The sequence below is a fragment of the Pogonomyrmex barbatus genome, unplaced genomic scaffold (assembly GCF_055798465.1).
Source record: "Pogonomyrmex barbatus isolate J1 unplaced genomic scaffold, ASM5579846v1 scaffold1, whole genome shotgun sequence".
Taxonomy (NCBI): domain Eukaryota; kingdom Metazoa; phylum Arthropoda; class Insecta; order Hymenoptera; family Formicidae; genus Pogonomyrmex; species Pogonomyrmex barbatus.
In genome coordinates this window covers 15,038,039-15,056,417 of record NW_028297098.1, presented here as the reverse complement: position 1 = coordinate 15,056,417, position 18,379 = coordinate 15,038,039, and the positions used below count along the sequence as shown (strand labels likewise).

Below are 18,379 nucleotides of genomic sequence, written 5' to 3'. Positions count from 1 at the left end.
AATACGTTTTTAACAATATTTTTAACATTATCCAGATTGAATTATTAAATTTGCGCTGTTGAAATAAAATTAATATCAGGTATTCCATTCATAGATTGACAATTATCGTTTCCAAATATATCGCTTCCAAAAATGTTGAATATATAGCTATGGCTATGGTATAAAAAAATTAGATATATCCAAATAATTCTGCTTCACATATACATGTATACACATACTTTTTCAAAATTTATACATTAAATTGCTGACGTAAAAATCTTAACATTATTAAAAAAGACTGTTTTTGTTCAATTTATCAAAGTCGAATAAAATTGATGAAAAACGGTATGCATTATTCTATGAAAAATCAAGGAAAATTGTAGCAAGAGGCCCACATTCGTCGTGTAGTGTTTTCTTATTCAGGTAGGTCATAAGGTAACACGGAAGTGATGCACGTATTTATCTGCATAGGCGAATGTGGTCGTTTGACTATCGAGGCCAACGGGGCACAGGTGAAATGTCACGACTGTTTGCTAGTGATGAAATTCACTAACCGGAGATTAGCTGGCTGTAAATACGGTGAACGTCTAAAAACACCGCCCTCGCGATATTAATGGCGAGAAAGCATCGCTAATTTCGTCTCGTTTAATTGCGTCGTTAATTTACCCTCAGATTATTTTCTCCGGCTACTTCACGGTCCCCCATGAGCGAAAAGTAAATAAGCGAATTCTCGATGAGTCACACGATCGACATGTTAAAATTATTAGAAGATAGGCTCTCCTCTAGAGAGAGAAAGAGAGAGAGAGAGAGAGAGAGAGAGAGAGAGAAATGTTCGCAAAAAACGCTTCTTTGACGCGATGAATCGCCGCCTATCCTTTTAAAGCGCAAATTACACGTTGGCGAATCCTTTTTTCGTCGCCGTAAATTAAAACCAGCGCGCCTTCAATTCCGCGCGGAAGAATGGGCGATTGCCGCGCGTCATCAATCAAGCCGAAGATATATTCGCGGATTATTGTACTCTCTTGACATTGTACTCTCTTAACCTACATATGTGGAAGTAATACGACTTACGCCCGCGGAGGCCAACAGATTTTACAAACACAGCACCACGCCTTTCGTCGCCTCTATGGACGGCCGGTACACACCTTTGTAATTATGTTGCTCGCGGTTGGTCGCGCCTAAGAAGTAATCGCTACATCGGATTGCCCGAACAAAGCGAACCGCCGAATCGGTGGGTCGACGACCCGATACCTCTTGTAAACAGAAGACAATTTTCGAAAAAAGGAACAGGAACCATCATGTGATTGTAACTTTCGTTTTAATCTAACAGCAATTTCTTTTTTATTAAGATCTAAATATCCTCGAGAAATATTGTGATTCGTCGATTCGTCGAGTATTTTTACGCTGCAGCCACACGTCCTCGTCTCACAAATCGATTTACGTCGCGATGTGAAGCAATGGCGACTACAGTGTGGAGAAACCGATGCGGTTTCCAATTCTAAAACGTGCGATCGCGCTCGGCTACGACCTCGTGCTCGGCTTAAATCGGATTCCAGGACGTGTGAAATCGCGTCCCCGCGCGATTCGAGCGAATGCAAACGGGCGAAGTCACGTAGCAGCGCCTAAGTGGTCCCGATACCGATGTAGCTGTTCGACAATGTCCATTTGATTCAGTTGCTCATCCGAGGCATGCACGCACGCACGCACGCATGCACGTATGGGGTAAATGTAAACCGGTATACATAGCGCGCTATTAAAGTCAATAATCCGGCGCAGAATTTATTTTACGAGCCGTCCTCGTCGTCGTCGCTGTAACGCTGATGCGCGCTGATGCGAATCTAGATTTTTCCTATCGATCCAATTCCAACGTGCTCGTACAATGCCGTTTGCTTCACCGTTCCGAAATGCTTATCACCAAGTATTTTATAAAACCGATATCTTAAAAGAGCGTAGGGTGAGGCGTAGGGAATCCAGAAATCATCTCGTCGCGGGGAAAGCCTGGGAGCGTGGAATCCAAGATGAAGAAATAAGTCATTCCGACTTGACTAAATGGTCTTGCGGCACGACTTGTTTTGATACCTCGCGCCGCTTATGTTCGTTCCACATCGTAACACCGCGTCGTTGTAATGGATTAGCCGTAATGAACCTACAGTTCGCGTTTCACCTGAAGAAACCCGTTTTCCTTAACGGCTACTAACAATAGCAAACGCGATCGTATACCCACGCGAAAAATTAGCAACGCGAATGGCCACGTGATACCCGACACGCGTGTGCATCCGTGTGAGTCGCGAAACGACACCTTCGTGCTTATTTTCGCGAGGGTGTTGCGAATAGAGAAAACCGGTTAAAAACTGCCCGCGCGCGATAAATATTGTCAACTTTTATAGCTATTTCAGAAAATATCGGCGCGGTCCGCGAACCGCCTGCCGATTTGCATTTAAACGGCGTTATTAAAAACGATCGGGGACGTTTTTTTTCTATCTTACGCGCCCGATACATCGTTCGCAGGAATACGAAAGTATTGTCGTCGCCTCCTTTATCATCGCTTCTTCGCGATGGGAATTCACCGTCGCGATTCTAATCATACCTGCGCGATAGAATTCATTGCGCGATTGAGACGCAAGACGGGGCCGGGTAGATTGGCGAATTTATATCGTCGCTCCGGATGACGTCTCGCTATTCCAGCCTCCCGTCCTTTATCGTCCGCCCAACGAAAAGTCGCGCGATATCGCGATTCCCGTCCTACGTTTCGACGTCGCGCGCCAATTTCCCTACCTACATTTTCTCGGATCGAACCGTGCCAGACGGACAACACTTCGGTGCCGCGATCCGCGCGCGATACCTACGTGCGACGATCGGCGTGCAGGCAAGTGGAGAAAGAGAATATATATCCTCTCACTTGTGTCGAAGGTGGCGGATACGGGAGCAAGAGAGAGAGAGAGAGAGAGAGAGAGAGAGAGAGAGAGAGAGAGAGAGCGAGATGACGAGAGATAGATATACTCGCGAGAGCTCTCCGGAACGGTCCAGTTCTCATGGATAGTTGGACATGGTATGAGGCACTGCCCGACTTTGCCTGGCCTGTGTGCCGGGCTATTTCTTATTCATAAGCTCCACCAGCCGCTCTACAGGAGGTTTCAGTTTTTCCCGCGAGAGCTTTATTAAATTATATCGCGATAAAGTAAGAGAAAGACGTCTTATCAAATAAACATCATCATGGAAAAATATTTTAAATTTAATAAAATGGGAAGGAACACCCTTAGAATGACGAAAGAAAGTTGTATCGGAATCGACGAATAATATCAGATAGGGGATGAAATTATTCTTCTTTCATATTTTCATCAAAATTCATTCTTGAAATTTTTCTGCGTGTATATTCAGTTGAGAAATTATTTCATTATTTTCATATTAAGTTATTATGTAAATTATGGGTACATACAAAACGCACGCAAGAATGATTTTGCTGAAATAACTAAAAACTTTGACCAGCTACAGATCTGAAAATAATTTTTTTGTTGTTAAATTAAACAAAATATTTATGTTCAAATTGGTTGCTAGGAAAAATTTTCGCAAAAATTTTTGAATTATCATCATATTTAAGCATAATTATTTAAGCATTATTTCAACTAAATAAAATTATTTTCAGATCTGTGTCTGGCCAAATTTTAGATAGTTCAGCAAAATCGTGCTTTTTCGTATACCAAAATAATTGGAACGGCTTGTACAGCTTCCGCTCGGGTTAACGTTCAACGATACTTTGTGACCCGCACGCTACCACGGGACCAATGGCATAAATTTCGCTCGTACATAGAAACACGAGAGTTCGAGGGGACTCGTCCTTCGCGGCATCTTATACCGTCTCATGTATGCGTTTTAAACCGATGTTCTTCAACCTGCTCGCATACCACAGTGTATTGCCAGCTTTATTCCGAGTGCCTCGCGCGAGATATCTCGATCGTGCGTTGGCGAACGAAGATAAAGTCCTCGCAACAAATTTAAGGCGGACTGGATACAGTCTACCGCCGCTGAAAAAGTGTAATATGCAAAGGGGTTATTTCACGCGTGCACAGAATGTCTGTCTCGGAGAGATTTTACCGACCGCTCTCAGGAATGTGTCTCGGGAACACTGCGGCGAACGCGTTTTCATCGAGACTACTGATAAGCGGCTTAATCCCGGGTGGTTCGCACGAAAACGAAACGCCTGATTTTATCTACCTCTCTCTCTCTCTTTCTCTTCTCATATTTTATATTATATTAATGCACCTAATGCAAACGCATGTCGTGTGATTTAAACTGATTATAGAAATAGCGCGAGAAACAAATTTCTCAAGGACGTTGATGTATGCTCCGATAAGACGGGAGAGATAGGAAAGAGCCGTGACAGTGGCATTGTTTTCGGGAATTTATTAGCTGCAAGACGTCGCTTTCGAAAGGCGCGGATTTCACTCTAAGTCAATTACTCGAATCGCGGCGCGGCGCAGAGATCTTCACACGCACCTCCGCGTATATTAGCCGTATTTCGCTGAAACGCATAAACTGTTTTCCGCTGCACGGAACAGTTAGTCGGAAATGAATGTGCACGCACATATACGCGTCTCGCGTACACTCGCTTTACGCGTGTACCGCGCTCGTTATATTGTTTTCTGCTTTTACCGTTTCTACCTCTCGCGGCTCTAAATATACCCACCGGATGAAAAATACATTAAGATCGCGGAAGAAAAAGTGCGCGCGCGCGCGCGAATAAAAATCGCCATTTCGCCGCTCGCGCGCATCATCAACCAGTCGCTTCTAGCGACGAGTCCTTTTCTCGGAAAAAAATCGCCAAAGTCGCGATGCAGAAGACGATAACTAATCGTTGGTACTCCCGACTACGGAAATGATTCTCGTTGCATCGCGCGCGCCCATACATGCACATGCACATATAAATACAGCGAGCGAGTGCCGGGATAGATTTTCTCTCGCGTAATACGATACGATGCGATATTACGATCTCTCTTGAAACATTGTCCACTTGTTTGGCGAACAGTGCCGAGTTACTCGCGCACGATTCGCGCGCCGAGGAGGGCACCCTCGGCGAGGTATCGTATCGGCTTTCCATCCCGGGATGGTAAATGCCGTACGTATATACGTTCCGCGCTACACATTGTATATCGCGTATCGACGGCGTACCGTCGCTGAAATTCTGCCGTTTTGCACGAGGCACGATGCGCCTCGATAACGAAGGATGCCTTTCCCTTTCGCGGCCAGAATGCCACGTTCTTTGCTCCCCTCAACTCGAGCTGCACGAAGAGCGGCGGCGGGGTCTTCTCTCGAGCGCTGTGTAATTTTCCACTCGCGTTTCCCCTGGCGCGTCATTATACGCCGGCCGATTGGCCGGATTCCCTGGGATTCTCTCTGCCCGCGCGTCTTCATTTCGAGAGGCGCGCGTCCGCGGGGTTAATCCTTTCGTCGTTTACGTTCGTCGTCCCCCTGCTTCCAGGGGATTTGTTTCCCGCTTTATTGCCTCGAATACGTTTTCGAGCTGCGCGTCAATCAGTCGTGTGTGTCGCTGCTTTGTTCGAAACGGCTGCCGGATCATTACCATGGTAAAAAGGAGAGTCGAAGATGACGCGTATATCACGTTACCCTCTCTAAATGTGTGCCGCTGAGAGAGAGAATCAGCCCAGCTGCGCATATGTCGCGTTAACGTTTCCCATGTGATCTCGGGAGGGGTGGCTTTGCATTTATTATCCGCGCGCGGTTTAGGGTGAGAACGGCGAAGAAACGGTCTCTCTTTCTCTCCTCCCGCGTTTCATCAAACGAGATTGGTGGTAATAAACGTTAAAATTTGATATTCATCGCCAAACATTGCACATGTGTCACGTTATTACGTGACGTCGCATGTCACTTCCCAAAATGTGATTAACACGAGCCTTCGCGGTGAACCGCCTCGTATATAATTCTCTGATCGGTCTACGTTCGCGCTAAGATGTTTGCTTTGCCTAATTGAAAATTGAATCGAGATCCGCAATCGTCGGTCCACACTCAGATTCTTTTCCGCCCCGGCGAATTTAATTTGCGGTCTCGCAGCCAGTTCTTACTTTGCGTAATAATCGAGGAAACGAGTAGTAGGCAGCGTTTACGTGTACGTCGTACTTCCCGTGCGTTGGTTGCAGGTGCATTTAAAAGTTACGCCTTGACCTAGACAATCGCTTGAAATGGCGCAAGATACTTATTAACAATGACTTAGACGATAATGCCATGCGTCTCTCTCTCTCTCTCTCTCTCTCTCTCTCTCTCTCTCTCTCTCTCTCTCTCTCTCTCCCCCCCCCCCCCTCTCTCTCTCTCTCTCCCGTGGGCGTACGCGAGGGAGGTCGCGGATTAATTTATTAGCCGATGCAATTATCCGTTGCTCAATGCCGCAACCACCATCCGTTCGTTCACGATGTGCCGGCGCTACCTCTCGACATTTCGTATCTCGCGAATGCGATGTTGATTTAAGCCGGCGAATTATCTCATCGAAAGGTATTCTTGCACTCTCTTTCTCTCTCTCTCTCTCTCTCTCTCTCTCTCTCTCTCTCTCTCTCTCTCTCTTCCTTCGCTACCGGTCTTAAATTCTCCGTGTAATTACGATCGCATTAAACGCCACTCCGCCTCACTCTCTCCATATTAATCGTACTCGGCTACGTAAATGGCACCATTCGGCCGCATAACGAGCTAATATCGCCACCTAAAACACCGCTAAAACGAGGTAACTACGAGTTCCATCATTCGAAGTAACGTTCGCTCGTAATCATACGCGGCATCTGGCAGTTGATATTTATCGATACTATAGACTCATAATTAAATAACTCTCGCTCTGAATATTCTATTCGCGAGTGTACGAAGTAATTTAGCAACAAGCTAAACACTCGTTAGGAAATACATATACGTGTAATTAATTAATTATTCGGATAATTAAGAGTATTAAATCTCCTCTCGCTCTCTGAGAGATGGAGAGTACTCCAACTTCCGGCCGCCATGGCAGATGCCAGTTCGGAAATCTGACACCTCTCAGAATCATGCAATGAGATATTGCTTGCGCGATATGAAAGTCGCGACGCATCTCTGATAAATCGCGCGAGTTGTTGACGAATTATGAATATGAATAGGGGACACGGCGCATTCGAGCCGTCGAAGGAACCGTGGGGAAAATGTCCGAGTAACGTCTCGAGAACGGCAGGAAGAAGCGTAGTAATAGCGAAGTATGTCGTGTCTCGACCCCACCATCATCGTGGTAATCGTCGATCTACGAGGAGGCGGCCGCCAGGATCCAGCTGACACTCGACAGGAAGTTGCCACTCGAAAATACCGTGGCATACATCGATGGGCCTACAAACGTTTACACTGCGTGGTGGTAGATGGATAGACAGATAGCTCGTTACTCTGTCATTTCACTCGCTCGTACACGTTTGCACATGTGAAGCGAGCGAATCGTAGGACCGTGGGATCCCCTCGTCGTTCCGTAATCTCGAAATTCCTAATTTCCTCCTTTAGAGGCAAGTGAATAATGACCCTTTTAACGTCGTTACACTGTTAATTAACGCGTGACAGATGCGCACCAGTAAATGCAGTTTCCCCTCTTCTCAAGCAAATTACGCAAAGGCTATGAGAATAAAACAACATATTTTTTTTTTTTTTTTGAAAAATAAAAAGTAATATGTATAACTTAACGATTAATTTCGAGAGGAAGAAATACGAGGGGATTATTACAGGGGAAGTGATATCCGGGGAAGATATCGTTGATCCCCCTCGTCCTTAATTTGCAATATTCGTCAGGTATCGATATACTGATTATACGTTTAGGCATAACAACGTGCTCGCGTACAAATCTCTCGCCTCTAATCAAATGGTGAAAAGAATTTTTTCCTGACACGGGAGAGGTAATCATACGCCGAAGCTTATTCCGATCGGTCGAATAGCAAAATCGTGACAGGGGAGGCGTGAGAGGTTGACCGACCTTACGATTACAGAGACGTGTTTAGAGCGCGCCATGGCCTTAAGGTATCGACATCGTGTTTCTCGATTCGCATTTAACGCTAAATGCGATTCTCTCAAGTTAACTCGCCTCGACATAAAGATTCGATTAAAGCGAATATGCAGGCACGCCGTCGTCATTGTTTGCCGAATAGTTTGCTGAGCGAAAAGTCTACGTCGAACTCGTTGCGATTCGAGACGGAGACAGACAATTTGAGAAAAAAAAAAGTCAAATCGAAAGTAATCAATAAATGTCGGTCGGGGAAAATGTCAACCAAACCGGGTAACCCGGAGAGGGGTAGGGCCAGTTGGAATCCTGTTATCAGGCCTGTAACAAGGCACTATTGCACCCTCGTATCTTTTAACATGTTTCACAATCACGATCGTATACTTAAATGTTTCCTTTGAGATATGCTTTAAATGTAGAGCGTAAGCTAAATGTCAAAGCAATATCCACGCAATATGCTTTGCAAAACTGATTAAATTATTTAAATAATTATTAAACTATATTTTCTTAATTTCACTCTGTATGGCGTATAGCTACGTATGTCAGCATTATTTTACATCTACATTTCAGGAGGACATCTTATTATCCTGCTTTCTCTCAAATAAATTTCGCTGGAGCGAAACCGATAATTGAGACTTGAAAGTAACGAACAGATTATTCGAAACGACATTTCTTGCGCGTTCACAAACGGCATGACACAATCCCCGACACGGCTAAAGCGCAGCGACGCGACGCGACGCGTTTCGGATCGCCGTTCGCTCGTCTCGTCGTAAAATGCGGCTGCATTACTTCGCAGTCGAGAGAGGCAGCCTCGCGCAGCCAGCCTCCAACACGAGACGGAGTTTCGCGCGCCTTAACAACGTCCGCAGCCAGTCAATATGTAAGCATAATGAATGAAGCACACGGCGTTTGGCCTCGCGCGAACAAAAACGCTGAATCGCAATCGGCCGCACGATCGGCTCGCACACGTAACGTACGACTGTTGCATTTCGCGTTACCGCACGCTCTATCGCCTATGTATCTCTGTACACGCGCGTCTATTTATAGCATAGACACAAAGTATAGAAATAACTGGATGTCGATACGGCGCTATTAATTTCCCGGCACCGCGCCGTTCCGGCACGTCCCAGGGAGAATCCTCTCTCGTCGTTACTACGTACGCCCGCGAAGCCCCCCTTTATCTCCTTGACGCATCGGCTTGGCCCGCATTAGCATTCGCGACTCGCCTTTTATCCAACTATGTTGGCAATAAACGTCTGAAACAGGTATAACGTGTACGACGTCCCGATGTCCCGCTATTAGGTCTCCGCATTACCGTAAACGCGCCGTGGATCTTGTTTACCCGGACGGGAATATCTCCCCGATCGAAACGGCCGATAATGACGGAGATATTAATTGCACGCCTAATGTAATCCTCGCGCACAATCAAATGTATCTAATTAATAATAAGTGGCCGCTCGCGCGATTATTACTCGTCATTCTCGTCGGCCAATAATAAAGTGGTCCGCGATAGGATCGAGATAAATCGCGAGAAATGAGAGTTGCGCGTGGAAAACGCGCCGGCTCTTATCGTCCACCACACGTCTCCGATGAAGTACCCACGACTTAATCGATCGCCCTGGAATGCCGTTACTGTCGCGCACCGGAGGAGGCCGATTTATTACCCCGCGCGAGAGCGCACCGTATGGATTTCAGTTAGGGCGTGGTGGGGAGACGCGAGGGGGAAGGTCTGGCATTCCAGACGCGCGCCCGCCGACGTCCCCTTCGCTGCGCCCAGCATCGAGGATGTAGAATTCCGTCGTGCGACTCTTGCGTACCAATCGGGCCATTTCTATGTCGAGCGCGTTGTGCCATTTTCCTTTTTTTTTTCCTTTTCGATCTCGGACCCTCTCGGACCGTGGGAGGGTTTCGGGGAAAGCTTTGCGATTCTCCGCGATTGTGCAATTTCAAATCGCGTTTCTCTCGCATCGGTTTTCGTTTACGACGAAATCCCAAATATTCAATATTGAGAAATAAATAGTAATAATAATAATAATAATAAATGACAGTAAAAATTTCAGTGAAAAGTATCAGTTTTGAAAAAAGCGCTCGAAATCCCGATCCAGCTACATGGATACATCCCCACATGCATTTCCTGCAGACTTTACGGATTAACATATTCTTGCGAAATGCCGTGCGTTACGCGTATCTCGCGCTCATTGAACGTCAACACGCGCGCATTTTGCGCAGGAAAGTCGGCGGCGCGCTAACAAGCAAATTATGCGCAACCGCCGTAATATTTACGGAGACGGATGCTCGTCGTCGACGTCCAAGATGGAAACGCGATGGAAATAAAGAGGTTTCAGTGGTCGGAACGGCTCGGTCGTCTCACCGCGAGGTAGACGACAGACCAATTATATGGCAGTGCGCGAACTCCGCATTACTGCACGCGCATATAAGACGCGTATATTATGCGCGGTGGTGTGTGCCCCGACCTGATCGGCAAATAGCGGAATGTTAGTCAAGCTCGTTTGCCACACGAAGGCATCCGTGCGCGCGCGCGCGCGCGAACTGGAAAGCCGGCGCGGCGTCGCCGTCGCATTTACTCGGTTGCAGGGGTTACAGGTGGTCGTTTTTAAAATATAAAAACTTTATAATCCTCGCGCGCTGTGATTTACCATAATTAACCGCATTCGGCACGGTTAATCAGCCCGACGACCGCCATTTAGTCGCCGATTACGATACGCCGCGAATTAATTAATATTCCCGACGGCGTATCACACCCGTCGAGATTTGTCTCGATATAATCTCTGACTTGATATGCACAGACACATATTATATACTTATATTTATAAATGTAAATGTAAGATGTCAATGAATTATGTACAGGGTGTTCCATAAGTCGAGGTCAATTACTCAAGAAAAATTGATATGAACATTTCGACGTAAAAATGGCGATAACTCGAAAACAACGCATTTGCAGATCTATACCAACTTTTTTTCTTGTCTTCAAGTTCCCAATCACATTTGAAATATCTTGTATATTACTGTCTCTACGTTTCATGCAGCTGTGCGGACTGGATACGAGAGAGAAGTGGATAAAATTGGAAAAATCGCAAGCCGCGACCGCGCTTCGACGTTCTGTGACGCAATTTTTCGACGTTGGCGCGGACAAAGAGCTTTCCCACGCGGATAAAGTCACGTAATAACGCGCTCTTTATCGGGCGAATAAATTTCCTTCATTTTCGCGAGAGCGTTTTCGCGCCGTCCGGCGCATCGTAATAAGCCGAGCCGGATTCCTACGCCGTTGCGCGGATACGCGCGTGCATTAGCATAAGCTCGGTATGCGAGATAGTCGAGCGTAGGCGTATATAGATACGAGCGCGCGGGGCATAAAAGGGAGCAATAAGATCAGAAAGAAACGGAGGTGGAGATGGAAAAAAAGGATCGGCGACAGCGACCAAAAAGACATAAAGGAAGGGACGAGGGGAGAAAGAGGGAGCGACGTAGGGAAGCGAGGGGGTGCATACGGGTGCGCATGGACTACCTGATAAGATATGCGCGAAACTATTTCTGCAGAAACGTACGTTGACGACAGACGCGGATTACGGAGGATAAGCGGATAAGGAAGGTAATGCGCCCGAAGATCGGGGTATTTTCTCCGCGCAATTCGATCGCTTTATTTACAAGGAGTCGACGTTTGCGTGTATTTAGCACGTTAGGACCCTCAGGTCGAATTATCTGAAACTTAACCGATAATTTGTAATGCAAACGCATGCTTATATTTATTTTTATAGGCAATGAAGCCGATTAGATTTTGTTTCTACATCGCGCGTTAGAAAAGAATCGAAATGATACAGCTACGCACGCGAATTATTACTAATATACATTATTGATAAATCGCGCAACGCGATTTCTCAGGTATCTGGCTTATCTCGACCAAAATAAGATATCTTGATATCTAGGCGATCTATTCATTATCAAAGGCATCGGCGGTGAAAAGCAAAAAGGATGGCGAGACAGACGCACGAAATGAAACTCGTACATCATTTTCGTGCGCATAAAGCGTTATATTGGCTCTGGAATTCAAATGCGCTAGGAACCAGGGTCACGCAGGATTATCTCCTCTCTCGTAAGAACTCGCTCGTGTAAAATATCGGCACTTTCACTTTCACTTTCACAGATTGCTTTATCTTTAATTAAACTCTCCTCGATTATCTTAGTTTGAGTAAAACAGATTTAATGCGGACAGGCGCGGTCGAACGCAACTGAAGCCGTCGGGTTAAGTCAACCCTCCGGCGTTGCGGGAGTTAATTCAAGGTATATATATATATATATATATATATATATATATATATACGTACCGAGGCAGGTGATCGAGTGATCCGCGGGTGGTCGTAGAACGTTTCGCGCCCATGCCGCCCTCAAAACCTCGAGGGCGCAGGGCGGTCCGCTAACCATCAGCACACCCGGCGACACGTGACCTTTGTACCTTAGCTGCCGCGTCGCATCCACCAGGGCAGCGTTCCACCAGCATTTAGAATTCGCTTCCAAGAAACTCTGCAACAATAAAATAAACTCTTAAAATAAACTCTTTACTCCATTTCGTAAAATTTGCCAAAATTGTGCCAAATTATTTCTCAATTAATTTCTCTATTTTTCTGATATTTTTTTTATTTTTTAATATTATTTATATATTTAATAATGCTTTTCTAGTATTGGCTCTTTAATATTAGTTACAAACTCTCTTTCTTTCTGCGGTCGCGTACAGAAATTTACAGATAAAAAGATATATTCTTTATGAGATCACGGCCTTGTGATGACTATAGTTCGCACATTCCTCATATTTTGCGTTACCAATAAAAACAGTCATGGAAGCGCGATGGAAGCCGACGAGTTAGCCCCTAAAATATAACTCTCTAAGTGTTTATCTCTCCGTGGGGCCGTATGGTGCTTCACCCTCGTCGTAACTCGGGGTTGAAACGTAGTTCTACCCCTATGAACGCTTCCTAGAATCCCCGCGTAGTTCCACATCGCAGAATGAGCCATGATAGGGTCGAGAGCCCCGGACAATGCTCATAAACGAACGGCCCCGCAGTATTTTTCTCCAGCCTTGTCTTCTCCTCCCTTTTCGTTCGGCTAAACCATGAAATTAGTGTGGAGTGCTGGAATCGATCGGCACGAACTCGGGGTGATTTATAACAGCTCTTGTTCGTATCCGATCGGTGGTGATCGGTCTCCGCAATTGTGAAAAGTTGCGCAGTTGCTCTATCGTACAAATTGCAGCTGTATATACGAAAAGAGATTAATCCGCCATATCGCGAAAATTTATTTCATTAACTTTTGAGACTTCATAAATCGATCGGCAAAATAAATGTCTGACATATCTAAAAATATACCTTATTATATATAATATAGATAACTAAATCTAACGAAATTGTGCAACTTGCTGGACATATTAATTGCTCGACTTATGTAAAAACAATCCGTGTATACAGACGCGATCGATTAGAATCTCCCAGCGGCCGCTCGATTCGACGTCCCACTTCACGATCGTATTCACGCTCGAACGGAAAGGCAACGACGGATGGGACACACCGTCGAGGCAGCGAGTCCAATTTAATCCTATGTAAAGAATACAATGCGCGTGCATAAGACGAGATTTTGCATCTAACGGCAAACGTAAGAGCATAGGATCTTCGGACTTTCACCATCTGGAAGTCGCCGTACCGCGGACCGTACAGCGACGACGACGGCGGTTATCCACTACCAAATGACGGAACCTCCGCTGCAAATTACACGTCCGTGATCGATCTGATCCGCCGCGAGAACGGCCAGCCACGTTCGTTTTGTGCCTGTGCAGCGGAGCACGGCGCAAACATCCACCCTTGCCAAGGCTGCGTTCTGTATCCCGTCGCAGAAACACGTTCATCACGCGGATCACCCGTTCTTCCGTGCACGGCGCATCGAGTTTATGAAATAATTCTATAAAATTTTTTACGATCGCGAAAGTAGCCATCGTAAAATTCATCGTAAAATTCATCCTCACGTGACGCTTTTAAGAGGATGCTGAACGCGTCTGTATTACCGACGTAAAACGCGATAATTTTTGTAACTTTTGTAATAAATTTTACAGGGATTTGGAAATCCTTTTCCGACAATTAAAAGTTTACATGCATTAATAACGTATCTAGCATATGAACTTGTCGTATCGTAAGAAACATTTTTTTTAATTTAGATCTTTTGTATCATTTGTTACTTTAATATGACGTCCAGAGCTGTCGAGTCAATATTTGCTTTATATAACAATTTTGCAAAGTGAATCTGCAAAATTGATATCTAAACTAGAAGATTGAAGAAACAACAATTGAGATTTTACAATTAGATTTATAGTAATACCATCTACGTATTCATCATGTATGTTTACATGCGTACAGATGTGCATATGTAAAACGCTTTCGTCGGAGCTCGTATCTTCAGCATCACCTTAAATCCGATATTTCGTAACGGGCGCTCCGTGATTTTCAAATTCCATTTGCGAGTACACGCTCGTCCCGAGGCGCGACACGCCTCTGAATCACCTCGTCGCGTAATGACGTTACTTAACGTCACGAGACGCGCGCGCGCGCAATCGCAATCGGATTCTTTTATCCCGTAATATTATTACAATCTCTGTGCGCGCAGCTTTCGTAACCACACATCGTAGTTGCGACACCAAGGCGAATTTTCGACGCTCCGACGAGGATGATATTGTAATAAAAGTGCAGAGCGCCCGCGTGCTCGAGCCGGTTTGTTAAATCGTCTGCAGACGATTTTCAGCAGGTGAAACTTTTCGGTTATGTCAAGCCCCGAATGCTTCCTCGAGAGTCGGCCGACGCCGGCACACGGCAGCCCCCACGTGGGAGCTGCCTCTCGGTGTGTCGGATCAACCGAGCGGACACGATCGATTTCACGAGATCGTGCCTTCCACCGATCTCTTTCTCCCGATCGGGACACCTTCTACAATCGAATTACTCTTAACGCCTCGTTTTTTCCGCCCGGTTGAGCACGATAAACGGAGAAAAGCGCCACTTTCGCAATTTTAAGGAAATTTCGTCCGTCGCTTAGCCGGCCCCTTTCGTAATCTCGGCTAGACTTTACGAAGACGTTCCCGGAAACGTTTAATTAAACGTCGGTTTCCAACCGACAATCGAGCCTGCGATATACGAGAACTGTAACTTTTGAAAATTTATTTATATACGTCTTATGTTCGTCTAAATATAAATCTGTTATTATATCTTACTTATTCGTAGGCACGCGCGCAACGTTTTTTTTTTTATCGGTGTGAATCTGAAACACCGGGAGGAAAGTTGCGCAGGCACGATAAAAATATCACGTTGCATCGCGGAATATTCCGGGATGGGCAACAGGATATGCTGATAAAGTAGACACTCTTATTGTCCATGGGAGGATCTAACCGTGAGAGTGCGACAGTTCTGAGCTAACCATAATTAGCGCTGAACCAGCTACCATGTCTCCTGCATTCAGCCCAGCGACACGCCAACTAACTGTGCGAAAAAGAGGGTTTTGATACGCGATTCGCCAAAGGCAAATTGGCATTACCGTATTGCGACGTACGTTACGTCTCGCGAGCCAACACAAACATCCCCGTCGCCGAGAATAAATGCCCAAGTAGAAAAATATATAAGAAAAACTGGTTATTCATTAAAAACTGACTAGTTTTTATTCTTTTGAATAATTTACTGGACACTAACTATCAAATAATTGATCAGAAAATTTTTCTTAGATAATACTGGTCAGCAACTAGCCAGAAACTACCTAGAAACTAGCCAAGTCAAACCAGTAAACGCTAGCCAATTTCTGGCCAAATAAAACTCTAAATATTCTGACTAGTATTTTTTTCCTAACAATTAGCCAGAAACTAACCAGATTAGGTCAATAAATATTAACTAATTTCTATCAAGTAAAATTTATAAATACTAAAATTTTCTGGTTGCTATTACGCATTCTCACTTGATCTGCAGAAAATAACGAGTGTCGAAAGAGATTAGATCGGAATTATATAAAATAGCCATCAAATATAAACGATTCCGTACGTATGTGTTGAATCGAACGTCTCCCCGGAGGTTTCTACGATTATCTTGTATTTATTCTCGAAATCTTGTATACAATCTAGCTTCCCCTAACTACTCAGAAGATTATAAGCTGTAGATATCGAGGGGAATAGCAAAATATAGAACGACCGTGATTTCGTCGAGGGTGAAACATTTGGGAAACATAGGGTTCCAAAACAACGAAGATGAGATAGCGCAGAATTAAAAATTAGATTTTAAAAATTTTCCTGATTTTTTTAATATAATATTCGAAAATATGAAAAACTTAATGCGAAGATGGTTTTTTTCTTTAATTGCATTATTTAATATTTTTCGAGATTAAATATATAAAATATATTTGAAGAAACCAAGAGAAGAGTAACTCGTGGAGAAATGTAAAACGACCGGAATTTTATCAAAGATGAAACATTTGGGAAACATAGAGTAAAACGACGAGGATGAGAAGCGCAGAATTGGAAATTTTAGATTTTAAAAATCCTTGATTTTTTTCAACCACACATTTTTGTACGATATTCAAAAAGGACCTATCGCAACGGATAGGATGTTTTTTTTTTTTCTTTAATTGCATTATTTGATATTTTTCGGGATTAAATATATAAAAACAATATATATATATATATATATATATATATATATATATTCACGTTTTGAACGAAGAAGCGAGGAGGAGGGTAAATCGTGGGGAAATGCAGAAAGAATGGAACGAGCCTATTGTTGATCGGCGGCGCGCTGCTCGGCGCACGTAACATACATATTGCGATTTCCGTGCCGGCAATGAACTTGCGGCAATACAGTCTATAGGGTGTTGTACGGTCGTTGGCTGCCCGTTAATTATTATGCAATATACTCGCCGTGCGCTCTCCCGCCGCCCGTATATGGTTATCCTTTTAAAGCCCTAACTTGAGACGCCGCGCACGAACGTGAGCGGTTAACGGAGTCGAACGAAATATACCAGAAACTTATTGCCAACGCCATTTCGCTCTGCGGTATTATAGCTCTGCGTCGGGCTTATCGATCTATCTCAAAAGTATCTCGGAAATATATTAACCCGTAAATATTTATTGACAACCGAAATTATCGATTTGTATTTTAGTATCTTATCTGTATTGTCAAACTGTATTGTCGGTGCGCGATAAAGGACATGATGGAGATAAGTGTATAATATCTCTTCCCGCAAGAGACGCCATATTTTGTTGCCGAGGAAAAGCCATCTGAAACATTTAGCATTCTTGCAAATTATTTCACCATTACGGCATTGATCTATTTATCAACTGTTACTGGGTGGCAGCCGTTCAAGGCGTTCACCCGCACCCGTCGTCTCGAATTTTAATCAGCAACCCCCTACAGCCCCGCGTGGGTACGAGCGGGCTGCGAGCATAAATCACGATAACATAATTTATATGCTAATATTGCGAGTGCGGTGTGCGCTCGAATAGTACATTGGAGACTCTCTTGTGTCTCCTTCTTCTCTTGGGTAGTTACGTATCCAAATATGAAGGCATCGAGTGTGAATAGAAAAACTTAGACATAGAAGAAATCGTGCAAAATCGATTATTTCTGTTCTAATCAAAAACATAGACTATAAGCCGCGCCTCATAAAATTTTCTTGTATCGTGTAAGAGAAAAAGAAATGTATTATCGTATGTAAGAAAAGAAATCTTAGCTTAACCATATTTTGCGATAATAATAATAATTGTAATTATCAATCTATTAAATTAACATTATTAACAAATTAAATTATGTATGTTTCATTATATCTCAGTTCTCATAAAAATGTTATCACAAAACTAAAATTTATAGAAAATTATTCAGAATCGATAAGCCTTATGATCTAACGAAATAATACCAATGCATCGCATTTGGTATCTATATATTGCAACGAAAGAGAGAAGAAGGAAGAAAATAAACTGCGACATTTCATGTCGTCGTTAATCTAGGATGAGAACGCGAAAAGAGCGCACCGAAGAGGAGCACCCTCCTCTTTCCTGCGTATTTTTTTGCAATTAAATCGGCAAACAAATGGACGATGGGGCGCGAATTGCTTCGAGGCGAATGGGCATCTCGCGGATAAACGAGTTCTCGTGCGGGAGATAAAAGTCGGGCTTGGCTCACGATTATACGCTGCGTGGTGCTGATTTACGAAGTCGGCAATGAACGAAGACGACAACAACGACGACAACAACTCTGTTTTGATGATTCTGCTTCCAGTAGTGCGCCAAGGAATCGTCGATGAACAAAAGAGTAAAAAAATAAGAGAGAGAGAGAGAGAGAGAGAGAGAGAGAGAGAGAGAGAGAAGTGAACCTTGGC

At 44.3% G+C, this 18,379-nt stretch overlaps 1 protein-coding gene across 2 annotated transcripts in view; it reads right to left on the bottom strand.

Moving 5' to 3' along the window:
- knockout (Stork-head domain-containing protein knockout) overlaps positions 1-18,379 on the bottom strand; it is a 74,904-nt gene that overhangs the window by 14,968 nt on the left and 41,557 nt on the right. For both annotated transcript variants that reach the window (XM_011649945.3, XM_011649946.3), the window contains exon 3: positions 12,322-12,517. In XM_011649945.3, the coding sequence (XP_011648247.2) occupies positions 12,322-12,517 (196 nt within the window). The remainder of the gene's footprint in view (positions 1-12,321; positions 12,518-18,379) is intronic.